The sequence below is a fragment of the Helicoverpa zea genome, chromosome 30 (genome assembly GCF_022581195.2).
Source record: "Helicoverpa zea isolate HzStark_Cry1AcR chromosome 30, ilHelZeax1.1, whole genome shotgun sequence".
Classification (NCBI taxonomy): Eukaryota; Metazoa; Arthropoda; class Insecta; order Lepidoptera; family Noctuidae; genus Helicoverpa; species Helicoverpa zea.
Genome location: NC_061481.1, coordinates 1949609 through 1975116, shown reverse-complemented (window position 1 = coordinate 1975116; position 25508 = coordinate 1949609). Strand labels below are relative to the sequence as shown.

General features: G+C 37.7%; 1 protein-coding gene across 1 annotated transcript; it reads left to right on the top strand.

The window, feature by feature from the left end:
* The first annotated feature begins 1153 nt into the window (after window positions 1–1153).
* On the top strand, window positions 1154–24931 carry LOC124644429 (L-dopachrome tautomerase yellow-f2-like). Its single transcript, XM_047183769.1, has 12 exons — window positions 1154–1315; window positions 11943–12081; window positions 16877–16984; window positions 17653–17712; window positions 18659–18757; window positions 19187–19363; window positions 20028–20144; window positions 20765–20941; window positions 21373–21536; window positions 23518–23701; window positions 24206–24308; window positions 24761–24931. Exons 2-12 carry the CDS (start codon window positions 11949–11951, stop codon window positions 24861–24863), a joined length of 1425 nt encoding a protein of 474 aa, XP_047039725.1. The 5' UTR covers window positions 1154–1315; window positions 11943–11948; the 3' UTR covers window positions 24864–24931.
* Window positions 24932–25508: the final 577 nt, after the last annotated feature.

Sequence of the window (25508 nt, the reverse complement as noted above, 5' to 3'; positions counted from 1 at the left end):
ACCTATATAATAACGTATATAGGGCTGCCATCTTGAATTTCGCCAAACCCGGACAAACATTAAAAAAAACCCGGACATTTCGCGTAAATCGCACGATTTTTTAAAACAAAATAATACCTAATTTGTAATCCATTTACCATTAACATATACTTAAATTCAATGAGGTGCTTCCTTACATGAAAAGTGTCCGGGTTTTCCACTTCCAGGGACACTTCTTGAAACCCCGCCCGGACGGCCCCCGGACAGCCTCCAAACGAGGACAAATCCGGGGAAACCCGGACGGATGGCAGCCCTAAACGTATAATACTCTGTGACTACTGTGTAAGTAAACAGGCTATTTTTTATACCGGTTCCTACGGGCAGTAGTTCCCACGAGACACCAAACAAACCTAACCGAATTTCTAAAAAAGAATATATTTAATAAGCTTCCTACAACGAACTTTTAGGTGTTTTACATAAAGGTATTGGTACGGAACCCTTTGCGTGCATCCTACTCACACTAGACGGGTTTTTATTAACGCGGATCTTAAATCGTTTAATAGGTCAATATCAATAAAACCTAAATATTATTATTTTTTATTATCTACTAATTTGATTATAAATAATAAGATATTATGATATGTAGATAGAAATAAAGATGATACCACTTAAATCAAGGCGAGAATGTCAAGAACAATAGTGATGGGACTGCTGTACAGTTTTTGACAATTCTATCAATATCGATAATGTTTTATAGGCGGTATCCAATCGCTTTGTCATATATTTATTTGATTATCATCACTTCAAAAGTCAATTACGTAAATAGCAATAAATACATACTTTACAAAAGAAACTTAAAAATGAGAATAACATAAACACGATGTGCTCAAGACTTTTGAAGTAATTAGTTACTTTTAAATTCTCATGTATAGTTTTTACGTCTTCTCTGAGAAACAACTTATTGCATTCAATAAACAAATGTACAAATTTACAAAAAAAAAAACATCTAAAAATAATCTTCTTATATATGTACAGCATAAAACTAATAAAGAGCATCAAAAACTTGTTTCTCGTCGCTGTCACTCGATATGAAAATCTATCGACAAAGCGACAACACTAGACACGATCTCGGGTCATCATATCAATGCATTTAGCATAACACCATTCAACATTTCTCACTTGTGTTGTACACACGTGTCTCTCGAAAATATAATAAATATCTTCTATTAATAGTAATCAGTTAACTATTATTAATAATATGACCGTGGAAGTGGTGGTGAAATAATAGTGTCTAGTGTAATTTTTTGTTGAAAAAAAATCTTTTTTGGAATAATAGGTGAGTAGTTTTCGTATTATATTTGTTTTTTTTTTAATATCTAAATTTTCGTTGTATAGTTCAATAATCATCATAGTAGATATAAACAATACGGTCTTTGTAACTTTAATCAATTAAATAAATAATACAAACTTTATCGAACTTAAAATATATTTCTATTACTAAAAATCTACAAGCTAAAATAAAAAAAATACAACGAATGTTAGATATACGTTATTTAACGAATTTATTTTAAGGTCAGAATAACAAAGTGGTATTTTCTAAAGTTATTTATAATATCTTGGTATTTTTTTGTATGTAAGAAGGTAGGTATGTATTTTCATGCAAATTATAAAGGATAGGTGTTAGTTAGGTAACTCATAATTTTAGTAAAAGGACCTATTTTGCATAATATCATTCACGCTTAGGTACCCACCAACACGTAATGCAATAACTACCTACATGTATTTAAAAATATACAAAACAAATTATTTTAACTTATCAACATTCTGATAGCCTTTTCCATTAAAATTAAACAATCTCAGTAACTACTGGTCCCATTTTGAAAATTCTTCAAACTCAAAATCGTTTATTCAAATTAGGCTGATAAATCAGCACTTTCCGAACGTCAATACAAAAGACAGCTCCAAAACGCCCGCCCTTCACCACTTCCTATGTGTTTTTGCTGGGAAGAAGTGGCGCAACAAACTCCCCAGCAACACATGTCTGTCTGTAAGGTTTGAAGAACCAGAATGTATACAAAACAAGGCAAATAAAAATATCATTATCGCATGATAACCATTATATCGGGTGTGTCGTTCACAATCACATTAAATGAAATGCGTTAATATACTGGTTAATATATGTCGATTAATACAAACAAAAAAGAAAAATACGTAAAAATTAAAAAATGAATTTTTCAAACAAAGTAAATAGAATAAAAATACATATAAAAGTCAGTCACTACAAACAACTGAAATTCTCCCTTGAAAACTGACAGCTGTCAACTGATCAAAACATTCGATACTCCTAACTTTATCTCTGCTTTACACATGATGTTGTAAATTATAAAAACGAAAAATGACTCCTGTGGTTAAACCACTGAATGGATTAGGTTATTTTTTTTACAATTCGTCATAGATTATTATAAAGTATATGCGATAGGATTTAATGTGATTGTGAACGACACACCCGATATAAAATTAATAAAGAAAAAAAAACAAACTTAACACTTCACTTAACTTCGAGTTTAGATAGCCCATTTTAGGAGGAAGAGAAGGCCATTTTCCTTTTTATCCGGGTGAAGAAAACAGTCAGGTATTCCAAGGCACCCGGGTGAAATCACTGACTATTAAAAATTATCGTCATCCTCCTGCCCTAATCTCAATTTTATTTGGGGTCAGGTCAGCACCTAAGAAAAGATGGATGGACAGCCTGAAAGATGACATGAATAGGAAGGGAGTGAGTGTCAGTATGACGAGTGACAGGGGAAAATGGAAGAGGATGACATATTGTGCCGACCCCAAATAAAATTGGGAACAGGGCAGGAGGAAGAATAATATATATTCAGACCTTATCATACTACAATTTATTTTGGCATAAGTTTTACACCCGGCCTGACGCTAACTCTCCTTGGGAATGCTATTGAGGTGGTTTGTCCGCCACCTCGCGGGTAGCCCAAGTGCGAAAGTGCTGGTGGAATGCTCTAGGCCTTAGCACCCTTAGTCGCCTCTTACGACACCCACGGGAGAGAGATGAGGAGGTCCTATTCTGATCTGTAGCACGTAAATGTCGGTCCTGCGCCTGATCTCTTTCCGGTCGTGTCGGATTGTCGTCTCATCGGGTTATGAGAGTGAAGGAATAGGGAGTGCAACTGTGTCTGCGCAAATGCTCGTGCACTATAATATGTCGCCGTGGCCGAAATCGGCCGTGGACACCATTATTCTGATCCTGATAAAATCTATACAACTAATTGTAAATAAGTACTTAAAAGAGTTTGTTTCTTTGTTGGGGCATGTGTTGCTGGGGAGTTTGTTCCATCCACCACTTCTTCTTCCCAGCAAAAACACATAGAAAGTGGTGAACGGCGGGCGTTTTAGAAGCTGTCTTTTGTAAATTTTTTGACGTTCGAAAAGTGCTGTTTTGCAGCCAAGTTTGAATAAATGATTTTTGATTAACTGTTACTGTAACAGTCTCTTTATCGTCCCACTGCTGGGCTGCAGCCTCCTCTCACACGGAGAAGGATTGAGCGTTAATCACCAAGCTTGCTCAATGCGGGTTGGTGATTTCAGACTATATAGTCCAGGTTTCCTCAAGATGTTTTACTTCACCTTTTTATCGGCCATTGGTGTCCAAGATATAATTAGAAAGTACATACAAACTTGCATTGGTACTTGCTTGACCTGGAATCGAACCCACACCCTCATACTACCCACTAGGCCACCGCGATTTGATTTCCTTGAAAGCGGTGGTCTTCTCTTATCTTAGAATCTACTGGTATTTTTTGAAAAGTAATGATAGCGTAATCGCGCCGCGTAAACTTGGGAAAACACCCGGGTAAAAAAATCTGCATATAGATAAGTATTTAAGAAAGCCATACTAAATAGGTTCTTGGGTTTAACCCTCTTTTCTAAAATAATATGTAGGTACCTACAACATACTTGCAAATAAACTAACTTTCGCTTTTCTAATATTAGTTAGAAAACACGTTTCGTCAAGGAATGCAGATGAAATCTTACATAGTACATACAATTAGTTATAAATTCCTACATACTAAAAAGCATTGTGGAATTTGAATAATCGTGGTGGTCTAGTGGGTAAAGAACCAACCTCTCAAGTATGAGGGCGCGGGTTCGATTACAGGCAAGTACCAATGCAACTTTTCTAAGTTTGTATGTGCTTTCTAAGTATATCTTAGACACCAATGACTGTGTTTCGGATGGCACGTTAAACTGTAGGTCCCGGTTGTCATTGAACATCCTTGACAGTCGTTACGGGTAGTCAGAAGGCAGTAAGTCTGACACCAGTCTAACCAAGGGGTATTGGGTTGCCCGGGTAACTGGGTTGAGGAGGTCAGATAGGCAGTCGCTTCTTGTAAAGCGCTGGTACTCAGCTGAATCCGATTAGACTGGAAGCCGACTCCAACATAGTTGGGAAAAGGCTCGGAGGATGATGAGTTGGGGAAAAATCCCCAGCATAGGTGATGAGTAGATAAGAACGTGGACGGATGTAGTGGAAGAGGAAGACCAAAGTAACGATGGATGGATTGTGTGAAAGTAGATATGGTAAGAAAGAATGTTACTTGTGAGATGACGGCAGATAGAAGAGTATGGAAGGAGAAAACATGCTGCGCCGACCACAAATAAGATTGGGATAAGGGCAGGAGGATAATGATGAGTTGGGAAAAAAAAACCCAAGAAATACCTAATATTTTATGCAGGTACCTACCTAAGCAAGTTTGCGGGTTCGATTCAGGCAAGTAACAACTTAACTTAAGTAGGTATCTAAAAAGTATTGTACAAACAACAGAACATCAACCCACCTCAATCTGTCAATTGTCTTCAATAGATTTTCAACCTTATCACAATAGTGGAAGGTTAATGTTAAAAGACCACATAAACGTCAGTTTCCTTAAAACACTGCCGGGGCTGCGGGTTTTTCGAAAGAGATACCGCGGCCCTGGCACATAAAAGGCCTATGACGGAACACGACGGTTTTTAGCTGACACTCCCTCAACGCTGCTAACCCACAGCGGGAGGGGTCATTTGATGATTTTTGACGTTTAACAACTATTTACTTACTATGAATTGTCATGTTCAATAATCACATTAAACTGGCGTTTATGTTTTCTGAACTTGAGTTTTTAGAATAATGATTGTGTTGCACTTAAAATACGTAAAGTGTTGCAAAAAACCTTTTAGACAAAAAAACTTCAATACTAACTCAAAACCTATAAGTCTAACAAATACTTACCAAGCTGAAAACCTCATCAAAACTGGTTCAGTAAATGTGAGATAATCACACACATCAAACTGAGAACTTTCTTTTTTTGGGAAGGTGGTAAAAGATTTAAACACGATTGAAACCGCGACTCGTCTATTCTAAAAGAGTAAACAATAAAGCAACAAAAATGTTTACATTTGTTTGACTAAGTTCAAGGTTGTGAAGCGGTAATCTTCCGTCAGACGAAATGCTAAATAATAAAACAATAATAACTTTGATGAAAAAACTCTTCAAGAACAAATCGCGACGAAGTATGAACGGTTCTGTATATCTATACTAATATTAAAAGAGTGAAAATTTTTTTTTGTATGTTTTGTGAGGGAACTCAAAAACTACCGCACAGATTTTAAAAATTCTTTGACTAAAAATAAAGATAAAAGATAAAAACTCATTTATTCAAAGTAGGCTGAAAATCAGCACTTTTTGAAGGTTAAATTTAGAAAAGACAGCCCCCAAAACGCCCGCCCTTCACCACTTCCTATGTGTTTTTGCTGGGAAGAAGAAGTGGTGGAACAAACTCCCCAGCAACACAATTCTGTCTGTATGGTTTAAAGAAGCGTCTGGGTCAAACACAAAAGGAGAAAAAAAAATGTTCATACAACTTAAAAACCGTTTTTTAAATATCATATCAACATTAAATCTCTTTAATAATTATTTCGCCTGGAAAACTTTTTCTGGATCATAAAAAAAATCAGCTTAACCGGAATTTATTTAATTTTTCTCGCTTTTGAATCTGAAAAGATCTCCTTCTGTAGACTGTTCGGATGGCAAGTAGTTGAGTTCAAGTGATAATTAAAAATATATACAGATACTTTTGATACTTTTAACTCATTTAATAACATCAGTCATATTATCAAATATTCATAACATAACGAATAAAAAAATATATAAAACTTAATTTTGAATTAAACGTTATAAAAATGTTGTTCACAAATTTTGGGTCTACCTCTGTAGACAAATAAAATAAGCCTAAATTTTCTAAAGATGAACGCATCGTTATTATTTTGTCTCTTGTGTTGGTAGCATTGCATTCTCTATCATTTGCTCGGTTGTAATTTTACGTAAAGTGCGTGTGATAAGAGAAACTCTTTATATTATTCAACTACACAAGTTTTCAGTCGAGATCAGTGTGTCTTTCCTGTGACTAGGATACCTGAGTAAGTAACCTTTGCAAATATGTAAACACACAGATAGTAAGTGCATATGTGGGCGTGGTTTGCAAATATTATATTGCTTAAATTCTAACCTCTAATTGAAGGCTACCATCTTTGATTTATAAAAAATTGTCTCTCCTGTAGACATCTTTACTGTAGACATAGTGTCTTCAGAAGGGAGGTATGTCAACAGAAGTGAATAATAAAGAACTTTGACTACCGACATTCGAAAAAAAAACAATTGTGTTAATCACTTTTAGCTGATTTATAGATAAGAGAGGTTCATCTTAATTCAAACAAGATCTGATGATGATTTTTTAAGATAATTTAAATAAGGTTTTGAAAATATATATTTTTTGTGTTTGATATTATTTAAGATTTTAACACCGTTAAATAATTTATTATATAGATGCTAATGTATTTGTGAGCAAAATAAATGATGGTTTTGCACTTTTGTCTTCCACTTTAATTTGTGTTTTGCTCTGCATCGTGTTGCTTGCTTGCTCTTAGCGCATGATGGTCCTTGTTTTTTGCTCCAGTTACTATGCCACGAACAAGTCGATCAGGGAGCTTTCCGAAGAAGAATAAAAGAAACGCAGACGCGAGCAGAAAAAACTTAGTATACGCCGTGCGCGGGCCAAAATGGATGACGCAGCTCTCGAAGAAAGAAGAAGGAAGGGATATTAGGGATTCAATAATGCCTGGCACATCTAGAACAATAGGCACTCCTGATTCATCCTCGTACAATTTGTCACCTGATTGCCTCGAAAGATCGGGATCATCAGGCTCCTTATCTGAGCGTGATTTTGAAATGGCTCCAGCCACACCTGATGCTTTAACTGAGCCAAATTCACCAGGACTTTCAGATAGACTGACACCAGATCTTTCTATCGAGATATCTAACCAGATGCATAAACCCCAGAAGAAAAGAATCAATTCAGATGACTCTGAAGCTTCTGAAGATTCACCACAGAGAAAACGGCCGATGAATTTCATGTGGGACGATTCTGATGAGGAAAACATTTTTTAATATTCTGTATACTAAATTATGTTTTCCTATTATTGAAACATATTTTACTACACATAAGGATACGTCCACATCTGGCGAATGCGCAGTTCGCGAAAGGATCGCGATGAGATGTTAAATATGTTTTCATTCTAGTAAGTACGTCTACAGAAGCCGATTGTCTGTTCTGTGGACAAATGTCAAATATTTTTTGTACTGGATTGGTATACGTTTTTATTATGTTTTGTTTAGGGATCGAGGAGAACTCCATTTTAAGTTTTTTTTTCTATTTTTTCTATTCTTGACCTTATTAATATGATTATAATAAAGTCACATTTTGTTCCCTTCTGCAGACAACACAATCTCTTCTGTGGACATGAAAAAACAAAAAACGTGTGTTTTTCCTAAAATATCCAAGACTGATCTCTACTGATATTATTGTAAGAATATTAATATGGAACTTTAAATAAATACAACATTTTATAAAAAATAGTGAAGTTTTATTATAAATATTTTGTAATGTTCACTTTTTGTGTATGACCCGTCTACACTGTTTTAAAGCTGCTCTCTTCCCGAGTAACATAGGTTATATTTTATCCTGATACGGGCAGTAGTTCCCACGGGATGCGGGTGAAACCGTGGGAATACGACTAGTATCTATATAAAATGAACTGTAGCTTTAAGTTTGTTGTATGGGAAACACCTAAAATATGCATTGTATTCTAGTTTTCAATTGTTTTAATAGTGACAACAGAAATACATGCCACCGGATTAGCAAGTTGAAGTGGCAAAAGTGCTTTAGTGAAGACCACGGACTAGCAAGCGCAGCGTAGGACGTCCACCAACAAGGTGGACAGACGATCTCATAAATGTCGCCGTCGACGCTGGATGCAGGTCGCTTCCAACAGGTATCTGTGGAGATCTAAGGGGGAGGCCTATGTTCAGCAGTGGACGTCCTGTGGCTGAGATGATGATGATGATGAGAAATACCTACATAATCTGTGATCAACTGTCTAACTAAGACGGTTCATGAGATACAGCCAATCTCGCTTTACCTGGCTTGTTCCCATTTACTCAGGACCTCTTCGTTAGCAAAGTTTTCATACATTTATTTCACTTGAGTCCAAAGTTTTGTAGAACAAAATACCTCTAAATCACTACGTAGTATAAAACAAAGTCGCTATTTCAGTCCCTATGTCCCTTTGTATGCTTAAATCTTCAAAACTACGTAGGTAGGTAACCGATTTTCATGCGGTTTTTTTAAATAGATTTATATAACATACATTAAATAGTGGGGAAATACTGCTATCCCGTGCGAAGCCGGAGCGGGTCGCCAGTAAATTATAAATAACACCATAAAACCGTTTAAAATACCTATACCTTCAAAAACCTTCCGAATGGCTTAAAAAATGTTGTTTATAGTCAACGAAATATCGAAATTACGTACAGTCAACTTCAGGTCAGTGGTAACAGTTTTATAGGAAAATCATACTTATTACTTTTGATAGATAGATAGATAGATAGATAAAACATTTATTCGGACAAACGACAAGACACCATAAAGATACACAATAAGAAATAAAACAAAACAAGAAGTGGGTAGAAAGACAAACATAAAATACAAAAATTAACGGCGTGGCGCAGTGTCTTACGCTTGCACCGAATGGGAGTCCAGCTCAGCATGTGTCAGGTAGAATACCTGACGCTGGTATTCTGCTGGATCCCGAAAATGACGCACGGACGTCGAGTAGATGATTGGTGTGTGCTGTGTGTATTTGAAATAAGTGTTTAATGTTCTGTGTGTGTTGTGTTTGAATATGAACTATGTAAGATTAATAATGAAGTGCAAAAATGTGTAATTATGCAATCTGCCAGTACAAGTTTGGTCAGACTACAAGTCAACCGGAACACGGCAACGAAACAGCATCACGGCAGGTACCTGCTATCGCTAGATTATGGAGGTATTTGAAATCGTCATACCTAGTTTTTTTTGTGATGTAATAAGGAACTTTCGTAAGTGTGTTCTAAAGGTACCAAGTGTTTTGAGATTTCTTATTGGCGGGGGAATATTGTTCCAGCATTTAGTAGCAGCGTACCTAAAACTGCCTCTGAAGGCCGCAGTGCTGTGCGGCTCCGTAGAGAGTTGCTGTGAGCATTGTCGTACCGGGCGATCTCTCTTAGTAGCAATAAAGCTGAGTTTATTATACAAATAGGATGGCTCTTTGTACTTTGTGACCCCAAAGAGTAGGCAAGCCAAGTGCAACTTGCGGCGTGACTTCATCTTAAGGATGGAGTGTTCATTGATAAAGGGAGTGACGTGAGTTCTTGGTGGTATTTTGAAGCAGAATCTGGCGCAGGCATTTTGCACTCTCTGGATCAGGCGTTCCGTTCGTGCCAGCAATCGAGGACCGTAAACAGTGTCTGCATAGTTAAGGTTAGAAAGCACAAGTGACTCAACCAGCTGCACACGCAATTCCTCCGACAAATAAGGCCTTATTTTATAAAGGATTTTAAGCCGGTAGAAACACGTGCGCACTGACTTTGCCACGTGCGCCTCATACCTCAACTCCGCATCCATGGTCAGACCCAGATTACGTGCTTCATTAACTCGGTCAACCGACTCACCCATGAGTACAACGTCTATTGTAGACGGCAGGGCACTAATCTCTTTTGAGTTAAGGTGCATGACAGTTACCTCTTATGTGCAGTCTACCGTACTTAAAATCTTTTGGAGCTCGGGGGAAGAATTTTGGGAGGAAAATTGACCTTTTTCTCTGGGTACGGAATCCTAAAAAAAACAACACTAAACCAAAAACGAGATATACCAATGCATATTGTGTAAGAAAAAAACCAATGACACTAAATTTTTCGATAAGTAATTTATTATCGCGATTTAAGTTCTGAACCCTAAAAACCGGTTTTGATTTAGCACTCGGTTATCAAGTCAATCACTGATGTATGACTAAACAAACGGAAAATAAAACAAACAAGAGAATCAGGTTTTAGAAGATATTTTGCGGGGTTTTACCCGCGTCCCGTGGTCCCGTCCCGCTTCCCGTAATCGGGTAAAGAGAAGTCTTAAGTCCATTTCGGTAGGCACTTAATTAAAAGATAAACCATTTTTATGGGAAATCATCAAGTGACCCCTCCCGCTGTCGGAGCAGCGTGAGGGAGTATCAGACTGTTACTGACTAACACCCACCATGTTCCGTCTTACAGCCAGTTTCTTCATCAAAAGTAAAAGCCAAAGTAAAAGTCAAAGTAATGTCTAAAGTAAAAGTAACGGTCAAATTCATTTTTTCTATTAGTTTTGCTGTCACTTTAGCCTTGAAAAAACGAAGTTGACCGTTACTTTTACTTTAGATATTACTTTGACTTTTACTTTTGATGATGAAACTGGCCGTTAGGCTCTTTATGTACCAGCGCCGCGGCAACTCGCGCAATCCCGCAGCCCCGGGAGGTAAATAGTCTTGATAAGACTTTTTACGCATATAAACATTAACAAATAAGCAACTGCTTGATAGATTAAAAAATTATTATTAAACTGCATTTACAGTTCACAGATGATACAGGTATTTCCCCTTTTCCCCTGTCGCTATAACAACAAATAAATTAGGTGTCAATCATCATCTGTCTAATCTTTTCCCAACTATGTACCACTGTTTTTCAAGAAGGGACTGCTTATCTGACCTCCTTGAAATATATAAAATACTAGCTTCCGCCAGCGGCTTCGCCCGCGTAGACTTCGCCAAGAGAATTCTTCAAAAGACCGGGATTAAAACCATCCTATGTCCTTCCTCAACGTCAACTCTATCTCTGTACGAAATTTCATTAAAATCAGTTCAGTGGTTTATACGTGAAAGCGTAACAGACAGACAGACAGAGTTACTTTCGCATTTATAATATAAGTAGGGATATATTTACACTAAAACTAAAAAAGCGTCTAATAACTCCTAATCACTGTCGACCGCGAGTGTGGCCAAAAAGCTGGAATGCTACCAGCCTCTTGGTCCTTTGCCCAAGGTATAATCATCGGCACGCATCTTGAGCGCTGACCTTCACCTGTGCAGAAGTAATTTATTGGGTCCCTTTTGTGGTATGAAGTGAGGCGCGAGGGCGGGCCAAAGCGGTGATTGGCCCGCAGTGCATCGCGTCATAGCCGTCACTCGGGATTGGTTTATGAAGGTCAGCGCTCAAGATTCATGCCGATAACTATAGTAGTAGCCAGCGTTTTGGTCACGAGACTCACGAGAAGCATTTATATCGTTACACTAGCTTCTGTCAGCGGTTTCACCCGCATCCTGTAGGAACCACGGCACGAACCCGGATAAAAAGTAGCCTATAGCCTTCCTCGATAAATGGGCTATCTAACACTGAAAGAATTTTTCAAATCGGTCCAGTAGTTCTTGAGATTAGCGCGTTCAAACAAACAAACTCTTCAGCTTTATAATATTAGTATAGATTTTATTACTCGACTTGTTTACAGCTCAAAATGAAGGCATACCAGCTAGTCATATGTCTAGCCTTGCTGCAAGTTTGTAGAGGGCAGAGTGGCCGAAGAGTCGGCAAGTTAGAAGAAGTATTCGCATGGAAGCAGATCACCTATGACATCAACGGTATCATGGGTATGTATCACTTTTATTTTTATACCTGTTCCCGGACAAAATATAACCTATGAAAACCGGCCAAGTGCGATTCGGACTCGAGCAAGAAGGGTTCCGTACCATTATTTAAAATGAGCAAAAAATCACGTTTGTTATGTATGGGAGCCCCCCTAAGTATTTATTTTATACTAGCTTTCAGTATTTGTTGTTATAGCGGCAACAGAAATATACATCATCTTTTAAACAACAGATAGAGGAGCGAAATCAATAGGGTCCCGTTTTACCCTTTGGGTACGGAACCCTAATAAAAAGATAAATGGTATTTATTTGAAAATAGGTTAAAAAAACACTTTTAGGGCACACCGCAGACTAAACAGTCAGCAATTTTTTTGAAATCAAAACCTTCATTACTTTTTAAAAAGAGTGTCTATGGAGTTTCTTGCCGGCTCTTCTCCATGAGATAAACTTTTTGGAACCGTGCAACTAGTGTGACATTTCATAGGAGCTTGCAAAGGCCTATTTGAAATCCGGGGCTGCGGGATTGTTCGAAAGAGTTAGTCGGAACACGACGGTTTTTAGTCAGTAAGAGTCTGGCACTCCCTCGCCGCTGCTAACCCACAGCGGGAGGGGGCATTTGACAATTTTTGACGTCGTTAAAAAAAGGGCTTTGACTTTGGTGCTCAGCTGCATCCGGTTAGACTGGAAACTGACCGCTTAATTGGGAAAAGGTTAGGCAGATGAATAAGTATTTCGAGATATTTTATATTCTTTCAATAAGGATATTGTAAAGAAACGTGACTGGATATTGTCATAATAATATATTGATTATTAAGATAATAATGTTCTTAGTTTATGTTTTGTTTTATTACTTGTGGTATAACTTTTATTTACTGCTCTGGTCACGTTGGCAGATGATTTTGTTAATACCTACTTCTCAACTGGATTTAGGAGGTCAGATATGCAGTAACTCCATGTAGAAGATTAGTATTCAGCTGCATCTGGTTATATTTCGTGGAAAAGTAATAAAAACATTGATAACCCGTGGATCGGAGGCCTGGTTGTGATCTCTCTCTGGGGCCTGATTCTACTAAGTTAATAATGTCAAAATTAAATAGAAATTGAATTGCAATAGCAGTTTTAACCTTAGCGGGCATTCTGCTACTAATATAAGAACAATTGTATTCCAATGACTTTCGATTGATTTGCGATTGGTCTGCCATTTGGTCTATACGGAAGTTTGCACTACAGTCATATTCATTATTGAATCACAGAAACGAATGAAAACGTTTATTTCAAAGAAAAAATAGCGGAATGCCACATACGCTTCAATCGTAATTGATTTGTGATTGGATCTCAGTCGGATGTGAATCGTATGTCGCTTAAGTAAAATTAGTAGAATCGCGCCCCGGGCTTTCAAGTCAATAATAGGAATGATCCCAAGAAATTATTGCTATATATCTAAACATATTATGTACATATTGCCTTCACAATGGTAAATAAGGATAATCTTCATTTAAACGTTAGTCAATAAATGTGTTACTGGGAAACCACAATGTTAGGTACAAATACAGTCATAAGCAAAAACAAATCATCCTTTTAAATATTTAAACAGTCGTGGCGGCCTAGTGGGTAAAGAACCAACCTCTCAAGTATGTTAGTTCGATTCCAGGTCAGACAAGTACCAATGCAACTTTTCTAAGTTTGTATGTAAGTATATCTTGGACACCAATGACTGTGTTTCGGAGAGCATGATAAACGGTAGGCCCCGGCTGTCATTTGAATGTCATTGGTAGTCAGAAGATGGTCAGAAGCCAGAAAAATGTATACCCAGTTACCAAGGAGTATGTATTTGATTGCCGGGGTAACTGGGTTAAGGAGGTCAGATGGGCAGTCGCCCCTTGTGGCACACTAGTACTCAGCTACATCCGGTTAGACTGGAAGCCGACCCCAACATAGTTGGAAAAGGCTCGGCAGGTAATGGAGACGATAGATGCCGTCTTGTTACTATGCGTGTTTCTATATTAATGTCCGTGATTGTACATTCAAGTATTTGTTTAGAGAACTTGTTTTTGAGAAATCTGCTAAACTAATATTACCTATCCACGTATTTGCTACGGAGATTGTTGCCACCACTTCTTCTTCCCACCAAAAACACATAGGAAGTGGTGAAGGGCGGGCGTTTTGGGGGCTGTCTTTTGTAAATTCCTGCCGTTCAAAAAGTGATGTTTTGCAGCCAAGTTTGAATAAACGATTTTTTATTTACAATATTTATAAAGCTAAAGAGTTTGTTTGTTTGCTTGAACATTCTACTTCAATCTATTGTTCCGATTTGAAACAATATTTCATTGTTGCAATGCAAAGCTGCACTCTTCCCGAGTAACATAGGCTATATTCTATCCCGGTACTGGCAGTAGTTCCTACGCTTGTACTTATAGAGGCTCTATTTGTTTGTTTTTGTACCTCAAAGCTTCAAAACTATTGAATCGATTTGAAAAATTAACATGAATAATATAAGGAAATATTTGCACTAAAAAACAATTAGATATACAATAGCGTTTTCAAAGATGAGTCTGCTATGCTGTTAACCAGACTTGTATGCAAAAAAATACTTGTTTTCCTGCTTTATAATCATTCATGTTTTTCTAGTTATTTATGAAGTCAGTTAGGACTGTAAAAACAAACATAAAAGTACCTATTTCCTGCAGTTTCATATAAATTATCATCTTCATTTATCCATCTGTCTAGAATTTTTCCCAACTATGTTGGGGTTGGCTTCCAGTCTAACCTAGTGTGATGCAAAATGAAAAAAAAACGATTTGTTTTTTTCACTTTATTGAAAAAAAAAACATAAAAAAAAAACTTTGCATCGTTGTTTTTTTTCTAAATTAGTTTTTTTTTCTAGCTTACGTTTTTCCCTTTCGTTGAGTTAATATCAATGAATGTTGCCAATATTTTTATGAAATTTTGGTACTGTTTTATCAGAAAAGTACCGTAGATTCAAGAATAAACCTAGGACTCTATTATGTAATCTTAAGTATTAATCTTTAACAGTAAATGCCCTAACAATTTTAGAGTTATTATACTCTTGAAAAAAAGGCCCAGAAAAAAAAACAGTTTTTTTATCAGGTTTTTTTTTTCAAGGTTTTTTTTTCACATTAGAAAAAAAACGGTTTTTTTGCAACACTAGTCTAACCGGATGTAGGTAGCTGAGTACCAGTGTGTCACAAGGAGCGACTGGCGACTGCATATATGATTTCAACTCAGTTACCCGGGCGCAAAATACCCCTTGGTAATACTGGTGTCAGACTTACTGGCTTTTCATTCTTGTAACACACTGGTACTCAGCTGCATCCCGTTAGACTGGAAGCCGACCCTAACATAGTTGGGAAAAGGCTACGCAGGTGATGATTCGATTCGTAAGTACTTTCGGAGTTCAAAGACATCACAAAATGGAGGATGACGTAAGTTAGGGTAAGGGACTGACCCAAAACCGATTTCTGATTAAGATTGTATTGTTTTGATCACCTTTATGATATCGGGTTTCTATCTAACCAATAATTTCAAAAATTATATGCCCCAGCACTAATTTAATGACCCTTAAAAAAAAAAAAAAAAAGTCGTGGTGGCCTAGTGGGCAAAGAACCAACCTTTCGAGTAAGAGGGCGCGGGTTCGATTCCAGGTCAGGCAAGTACCAATGCAACTTTTCTAAGTTTGTATGTACTTTCTAAATATACCTTAGACACCAATGACTGTGTTTCGGATGGCACGTTAAACTGTAGGTCCCGGCTGTCATTGAACATCCTTGGCAGTCGTTACGGGTAGTCAGAAGCCAGTAAGTCTGACACCAGTCTAATCAAGGGGTATCGGGTTGCCCGGGTAACTGGGTTGAGGAGGTCAGATAGGCAGTCGCTTCTTGTAAAGCACTGGTACTCAGCTGAATCCGGTTAGACTGGAAGCCGACCCCAACATAGTTTGGGAAAAGGCTCGGAGGATGATGGATGACTAATTTAATGACCCTTCGGGTAAAAAAATAATATAAAAAATGAAATTTTTAATCGACCGGTACATTATTGTAACAAAAACTCTGTGGTTTATTAACAAAAAAAGGTTACTTTTTCGGTTAAAGGTTATTCAATGACAACCGCATTGGTACTTATCAACAATGATTGCAAATACGATTTCTTACTATGATATATATCAAGGACTAGCAGTTTCATCCGCGTCCCGTGGGAACTACTGCCCCTACCGGGATAAAATATAGCCTATGTTACTCGTGAAGAGTGTATAGCTTTCCAACAGTGTAAGAATTTTTAAAATAAGTTCAGGTGTTTACTCCCAACTGTGGGACTGGGCTCCAGTCTAACCGGATGCAGCTGAGTACCAGTGTACCACAAGGAGCGACTGCCTACCTGACCTCCTCAACCCAGTTACGCGAAGAACTCAATACCTACCAATATAAACCCCCTTGGTAAGACTGGTTGTCTGTCAGACTTACTGGCTTCTGACTACTCGTAACGACTGCCAAGGATGTTCAATGACAGTCGGGACCTACAGTTTAACGTGCCATTCGAAACACGGTCATTGGTGTCCAAGATATATATATGTACCTACTTAGAAAGTAAATACAAACTTAGAAAAGTACCTACATAAACATCATTGTTTATTTCTGTCATATGTGTTGCTGGGGAGTTTGTTGCGCCACTTCTTCTTCCCAGCAAAAACACATAGGAAGTTATGAAGGGTGGGCGTTCTGGGGGCTGTCTTTTGTAAATTTCTGTCGTAAACGATTTTTTATTCAGATTTTTTTTTTCACAGTTCTTGAAGATCGTTTTGCGGAAGATGACTTGGTTGGAAGACAAAAGAGATCGACTGACTCAATATATTTCGATGAACAGAATGATGACGAACGAACCTGGAACGATGGTGAGATTCTAAAACTTTATTTATGGTGTTTGAGAGTAGTTCTTAAAACATCGTGGAAGAGGAAGTCGAAGGAAAGAGAGGATGGGGTCGTCCAAGGTACAGTTACATCAGTTAGTTCAGTTCAGTTACAGCCTTTTTTTTTATCGTCCCACTGCTGGGCACAGGCCACCTCTCACACGGAGAAGGATTGAGCATTAATCACCACGCTTGCTCAATGCGGGTTGGTGATTTCAGACTACCTATATAGTCCAGGTTTCCTCAAGATGTTTTCCTTCACCTTTTTATCAGCCATTGGTGTCTAAGATATACTTAGAAAGTACATACAAACTTAGAAAAGTTGCATTGGTACTTGCCTGTCCTGGATTCGAACTCGCGCCCTCATACTCGAGAGGTTGGTTCTTTGCCCACTAGACCACCACGACTTTTTACAGTTACATCAAGCAAATTAAAGAGAAGGTAAATGTTGTGACGTATAAGGAAGTTCAGGAGTTGGCGCTAGATAGGCGTAAATGGAAGGAGCTGCACCGACAAGAGAATTAGAGAAGAGACCGTAGTTTCGGCTTTGGTAGGCTTTGCTCGAAAGAAACTCCAGCTCCGATTGGTAGCAGATTTTATTTTTTTCATATTTTGAAGACTTTTTTACTTAGAAGTATTTTTTTATTTTTCAGGACACATAATTCATGGGAACCCTATTGATACACCAAGCGTTGCAGCCATCAATCCCAATGGTAAGTCTCACTAAGAATTCCTTACCGCACACTGCAAACTTTTAGTCAGCCGATAGTTTGTTTGGGCTTATAAATCAGTATGAAGGATCAGGGATCGATGTAAGAACGATCAGGGGCCCGATTCTCCTAATTTTACTTAAGCGGCATACGATTCACGTTCGACTCGATTCGACTGAGATCCAATCCCGACTCGATTACGATTGAAGCGTATGTGGCATTCCGCTATTTTTTCTTTGAAATAAACGTTTTTATCCTTTTCTGTCATTCAACAATGAATCATTTTGTCTGCAAATGATTTACGATTGCAATATGATTGTAGAGCAAACTACCGTATAGACCAAAATTACCAAAATAGCAGACCAATCGCACACCAATCAAATGTCAATCGAATACGATTGGTCTTTTATTAGTAGCAGAATGCCCGATATGGTTAAAACTGTTATTGCGATCATATTGCGATTCGATTTCTATTCGATTTTGACATTATTAACTTAAGAGAATCGGGGCCCAGGTATCAGACCAACTTATAAATGTCGCCGGAAGACGCTGGATGCAGGTCGCCTCCAACGGGTATCTGTGGAGATCTAAGGGGGAGGCCTATGTTCAGCAGTGGACGTCCTATGGCTGAGATGATGATGATGATGAGACCGACTAAAAACTTTGATTGAATTCACGATTTTCTTCAAAAAAACATTATTTTCCTGTCATCTTAGTTAAGTCTGCAGTGTCTAAGTATGTAAAAAGTCCTATCAAGATTTTATACTTTTAGTGAAGTGCTTGCTCAAATGGAGCCTCATTTAGTTAGTTGTTAATATTAAACGAGTTGGCAAAAAGTTGGCTTTAGCCAACACACTGTGTAGTTGTTCAGTTAAAGGGCCAGCCGTTTCGCTGAACGTCGTAAGACATCAACCGACATAAAGACAGTATGGTTAATTTTTATTTACAGATGAAATTGGTAGATTCTTCATACAATATAACAATGTCCCGATGGGCGCCGAGAGAGTCGGAAATAGATTATTTGTCACAATACCTAGAAGGAGGTTTGGTAAGTTTTCAATTAAATTATCACTCATTTCCTGAGCCTTTTCCCAACTATGTTGGGGTCGGCTTCCAATCTAACCGGATGCGGCTTAGTACCAGGGTTTTACAAGGAGCAACTGTCTATCTTACCTTGTCACCCGATCACAGTTACCCAGTTACCTACCCAATACCCCTATGTAAGCCTGGTTGTCAGACTTACTGGCTTCTGACTGCCAAAGATGTTCAATGACAGCCGGGACCTACAGATTATCGGACCCTCCGAAACACAGTCATTGGTGTCCAAGATATATATAGTTCGGAAGTACATACAAACTTAGAAAAGTTGCATTGGTACTTACCTGACCTGGAATGGAATTCATACACTCATACATGAGACATTACTAGGCTACGAATTCCCGAACTTTTTTTAAATGTAATCACGATATTTTTTCAGGTATCCCAGCAACACTGAACTACATAGATCTATCAGTATATGGAAATACCCGTTCGCCGCCTCTAACACCATACCCTGACATGGCAAGATCCAGATCTTTGATATCCGTGTACAGAACTAGGGCTGACCAATGTGGTAGACTCTGGACTGTCGATACGGGCACTATTGAGATTCCTAGTAAGTTTTCTTACCATTTACATTCAACAAAAAACTTCGATGGTCAACATGCCAGACTGACTAACCTGAGGTCCCGGGTTCGATTCCCGGGACGGACATTTGGCCGTCGTCTGGGTATAATATGTATACATGACACATGTAGCTATATGTAGTTTTTCTCAGGAGCCTTTTCCCAACTATGTTGGGGTCGGCTTCCAGTCTAAATTGTTACAGCTGAGTACCAGTGTTTTATAAGGAGCGACAGCCTATCTCACCTCTCCATATCCTAGTTACCCGGGCAAGACGATGCGTCTTGGTAAGACTGGTTGTCAGACTTTCTGGCTTTTGAATACCCGTAACGACTGCCAAAGATGCTCAATGACAGCCGGGACCCACCCCACCAGTCTTTGGCCTGCCTTCCGAAACACGGATTCCGTGTTTCAGTAATCAGTCTAGCCTAAAGACTACCCGCACACCATAGACTTTTGTCGACCGATAGTTGGTCTGGGCTCATAAAAATCAGTATGAAGATGAATATAAGTAAGAACATAACAATAAACAGGTATTTGGCCAGTTAAAAACTTTTATTGAATTCAAAATTTTCTCAAAAAAAATATCCTGTCATCGGGCCAACTTAGTTTAGTCTGCAGAGTGCAGGTAATCTAATATGTTCACTCTTTCGCAGATAATCCTCGCTACATTAGGACTCCAGCGATTGTCGTGTATGACTTGAGAACAGATAGAGAGATTCTGAGGTACGAGCTGAAGAGTTCTGATCTCCCGGCTAACAACACGCCCACTGGTAAGTAATAATCATTTACCGAGGCCTTGGCTTTACTGTGGATTGCAATAAGGGATCCACCCATTGTTATTCGATTAAAGATTGTAAGTTGACGTCTCTACTAATACTATAAAACTACTGAACCAGTTAAAAAAAATGTTTTCGCTCTTGGAAAGCTACAGTCTTTCCGAGCAACATAGGGCTGTATCTTATCCGTTTACGGACTTACGGGTAGTAGATGAACTTAATGTAACAATCTCTAATCGAAAGATCGAACAGTTATTTCTAACCGCAGCTAACAAGACCCAAGATCTACTTATTTAGACGAAAATCTATCCGATATCTACTTCTTGATTTCTTGGAACAATTTCTAATCGCAAACAACGCATGAAAACAAGACCCAAGATACATAAGACGAAAATCTACCAGTTACCTACTTGATCTCTTTTTTTTATAGGAAATCATCAAATGACTCCTCCTGCTGTGTCTATCATGTTCCTTAGTAGGCCTTATACTTAAGTACCAGGGCCGCTCTTTCCCAATCCCGCAGCCCCGGCAGACCTTAAACTTCTTGATAACTTAAATAGAAGTTTTCTTCTTTATATCTTCTTTCTTTCTCAAAATATCCCATTCCCTTTCAGGTCTAGCATCAATCACCGTAGATATCAAGAACGGCGATTGCACCGACGCTTATGCCTTCATTGCTGACGTGGTAACATACGGTGTCATAGTGTTCTCTCTGAAGCAGAGGGATAGCTGGAGACAACAGCATAATTACTTCCATTTTAATCCTACTGCTGGCAATTTGAGGGTTGCAGGTTGGTAGAAATATGACAGACAAACTGTGTTAAAGGGGTTATGATCGAAGTACCTTTTAGTTGTTTGTAGCTACACTAAAGGCTACAAAACTACTAAACTGATTTGAAATATTCTTCTTCCCCTTTATCCGGGTACGGGAGAACTTCCCCTGGGATGCGGGTGAAACTGCGGGAAGCAAGCCAGTAATAAATCAATACATTACCAGTTGTAATGGCAAGATTCCATCGAAAACTTTCCTGATTGATAGCCCATAATATCAAGGAAGACTATTGGTTAATTTTTATCATGTTGTGTTGAGTAGTTCCCACCGCTCAGGAAGCTAGTAATAAAATACCTATTGTTTTTTTGGTCTATTTGTGAATTTCAATAAAAACCCAATCTCTAATCCCAAATCCATAGATAGCTTATAGAAATCCATTGTCTATCCCAGGTCAATCCTTCACGTGGAATGACGGAGTATTCAGCATCGCGCTAGGCAATGAAGGGCCTGATGGATGCAGAACTGCCTTCTTCCATCCCATGGTGAGCAGCCAGGAGTTTGCGGTGTCAGCCTGTGAGCTCGAGAGCAGGGAGGCTAACCAGACTGCTTTTAATGTGAGTAATTTAACCATGAATTATTTTTTTATGCTCAAACTTGTAGTAGTTTTTTTTTTTTTTTGACAACCAACAAATGCGAAAGATGTTAACATGATATCTATCTTAAATCTTATGCTAGGGGTATAGACTTAATTATAGGTTGCCATAGCATGCATAAATAGGTATGTGGTCGGATCTTCGTTACTTGTTTATTAAATAAGCTTTACCTGTTACAATGCAAGGAAAAAAGTGTAAAATTAAGAAAAAAATGCTGACAAAGAAATAAAAACTCATTAGGTTTCATTGCCATATTCCTAGTGTCAGAGTCTTCTACTTACTATTAAAATTACCTACTTAGTATGTTAGAACGAGAAAGAAGATGGATCAAAATTGCCCCACGTCCTATAACAATGTGACGTATCTCAAAAAAAAAATAAAAATGTTTAAAAAAATATGGCATACTCTTTAATTCATTTTTTTTACACCTTCATACGAAAAAAATGCTTTAAAAATTGTTCAGGCGCTGTTATGAAAACGTCGTTCATAGAACTATTAATGGACTATTTTATCAAATTGTTTTTTTGTTTGATAGAGTATACCTCACAGGTGGTCCCATAATCATCAGGTCAGGATCTGATGATGGAAACCCTGAGAAATTCAGGGCAACTTTTGAAAGTTGTAGGCATGCGCAGAATAAAAACTTGACTATGAGGTGTATGTCTTATAACAATATGCAACAGTGAAGATTTGGAGCTGACCTGATGATGGAAACGAAAGAAGATCGAGGGAACTCGACAACTGAATATGTGAACTACCTCGTGTTTGGGCTTGTATTATTTGTATTGAATAGACCTTTGCAACAGTGAAGGTTTGGGGCTGATCTGATGATGGAGACCAGAGAAGGTCGAGGGAACTCGACAACTGAATATGTGAACTACCACGTGCTTGGGCTTATATTATTCGTATTGATGAGAACTTTCCACTTATGCGGATAGTGACAACTGTGCTTGTCACTGAAAAGCCAAAAATAAAAATAAAAACTTTTTACAATAAAATAAAACAGACTCCCAAAAATAACTATTCTTAGGAGCATCGGCCTAGAAAGTCGGTGGGGATATAAACTTAGGTACATCCATTAGACACCGACTTCTGGTTCATCAGGTTAGCTCCGAATCTTCACTGTTGCATAGTGTTATAAGACATACATCTTATAGACAAGTTTTTATCCTTCGCATGCCTACAACTTTCAAAAGTTGCCCTGAATTTCTCAGGGTTTCCATCATCAGATCCTGACCTGATGATTATGGGACCACCTGTGAGGTATACCCTATCAAACAAAAAAATAATTTAATAAAATAGTCCATTCATAGTTCTATGAACGATGTTTTCATAACAGCGCCTGAACAATTTTTAAAGCATTTTTTTCTTATGAAGGTGTAAAAAAATGAATTAGAGAGTATGCCATATTTTTTTAAACATTTTTATCTTTTTTTTGAGATACGTCACCACATTGTTATAGGACGTGGGGCAATTTTGTATGGATTGTGATCCATCTTCTTTAAAAATGTTTTATTTTTCTACTTTAACTTCTAGTTGAGAGGCGTGATCTTTTAATTCGTGCAAATAACATACGAGTTCCTTCATAAATTTTTGCTGTCATTATTAAGTCTCAAAGTTCTTAAAAGTCGTGCTAACTATCAAGAATGGCTGAACTCAGAACAACGACATAGGATAGTTTCTGCCACATTTCGGCTACGGGAAGCAAATTCTCGGGTACGGGGGTGAAACCGCAGGCAGAAGCTTGTATACTATATCTAGAGACATATGCAGACTTCAAAGAACTTTGAAAATTAAACAATAATAATTGTCGCGAATGAGACCATCACACTTCATAAACTAATGTTAATCTGAACAAAACATACAAAAAAAAAACATTTCATATTTCAATATCCCGCTACCAATCATTACATACATTTACCTTTTTAATGTGCTTTTTCAGGTATTAGGAGACCGTGGGGCCAACAGTCAGAGTACAATGCACGACATACACACTCCAAGCAAAGTGATATTTTTCGCTGAAATCGCTCAAAACGCCGTGTCATGCTGGAACACTGAGAAACCTTTGAATAGACAGAATATGCAGATACTGGGTCAAGATGGACAGAGACTTAGCTATCCTTCAGGTGAGGTCCATTCATCAGACTTTTTTAATCGAATTTAAAAAAAATTAGGTTCTCCATTGGATGTGTATGATAGGGAACGATTGGCTGAACCGATTTCGTTACGAGTTTCAGTATTTGTCAGACTTTTACAAAATATAAAACCGACTTCAAAAAGCAATGAAAAGCAATAATGTCTAGAAGTCGGTGGCGAAATAATCATAGCTGCATCTACTAGAGGCACCTACAAGACACTGACTTCTAGGCCGATGCACTTAAATATATTTTTTTAGTTACTTCTCAGTGATTCTTGAAATCGTTTAATTTTTTTTTTACCGACTTCAAAAAAAGTTATATGTTTGTGCGCTGTTATCTCACGTTTGGCTAATTTGGCTTAATCGATTATGATGGATTTTTCAGACTTAGAAGAAGGTTTTATCTACATAATGTACCTACCTATATGTATTGATGTGAGTTTTATAATTTCTTAAAAAGTTTTTTAAATTTCATTATTGTTGTTAATTTCAGATCTGCACGTGACAAACGATGAAGTGTGGGTAACTGCTAACACTCTGCCTCGATTCATTTACTCACGACTGGACACTGATCAATACAACTTCTTTGTATACAGGTAATTACTTCATTGAAATGAGACGATTATTTTCAGATTTCTTCATGAAAATACATAGAATAATTATTACTGAAATAATAAAGTTAAGTTAACGTTACCTAGAGAACACACACACTGTAGATATTTTTTTTTAAAAGAATGTCTTGATTCCAATTAAAGTTTTCAGTCGGTCTGATAGGCTGACTGGCTAAATACCTGATCTTTGTAATGTGTGTAGATACTAAAATTCATTTTTCAAACAGATTTAAGACCATGAGCCCAAACCAACTATTGGCCGACTAAGAATTTTCAGTGTCTTCTTACAAATCAGTTACCTAGTGATTTATGAAATTTTAATGTATTTTCCTTTCCATTTATTTATTTAAAAATATTTATAACATTTTTAAACATACGTTACAGAAAATATATGTAAAAATACATAGATTTTAATATATATTGTTTTACAATTTCAGAGCGAATGTTAACGACTTGATATCTGGCACTACATGTGAAGGACGAACTCGGCCTACCCAGGGTTACATGCCAAGCTCTCACTACGGAAGCAGTCATTATTAGCTGACGAATTTACGAACGAAACTTTGAATGTATAACGATGTATAATAAAATGATATGATAATTTTAAACATTGTGTTTGATTTTGGAGTCTACTGTGAAAATATGGAGCTTAAAATGGCAGGGGAAAAGTGGGTAGGTCAGTTTCAGCCTTTTTATCGGCCCACTGCTGGGCACAGGCCTCTTCTCACACGGAGATGGATTGAGCATTAAGTGGGTAGGTCAATACCTACTAATAAAAAAAAACAAATCTTCCCTATTCGTAATATTAATTTATGAAGATTCCCACCTCCTCCTTTTTAATTAATTAGCACGCTTATAAGCATCACTTGTAACTTGTAACTAACTATGTATGTAAGAAAATCTTGGAATCTTAATTTCCTTTGTGTTTTTAATCTGCTATCAGTCTACTCAGACTATGATCAGATGCGTGGAGATACTAGAAGGGTGGAATCTTAATTAGACCCACTTCCCGGTTTTCGATCAGGGTCGAAATTTTGCACACGCTCTGAGTTCTGATGACAATACATGCCTAGCTAAAAAGCGTCATTACAAATCCAATATGGCGGCCTCCCCAACCCCAAGATGGCGGACTGGCTGCTACAAATCCACTTTAGTTTAGGAAGTCGGTTAAAGTAAAACCATAAA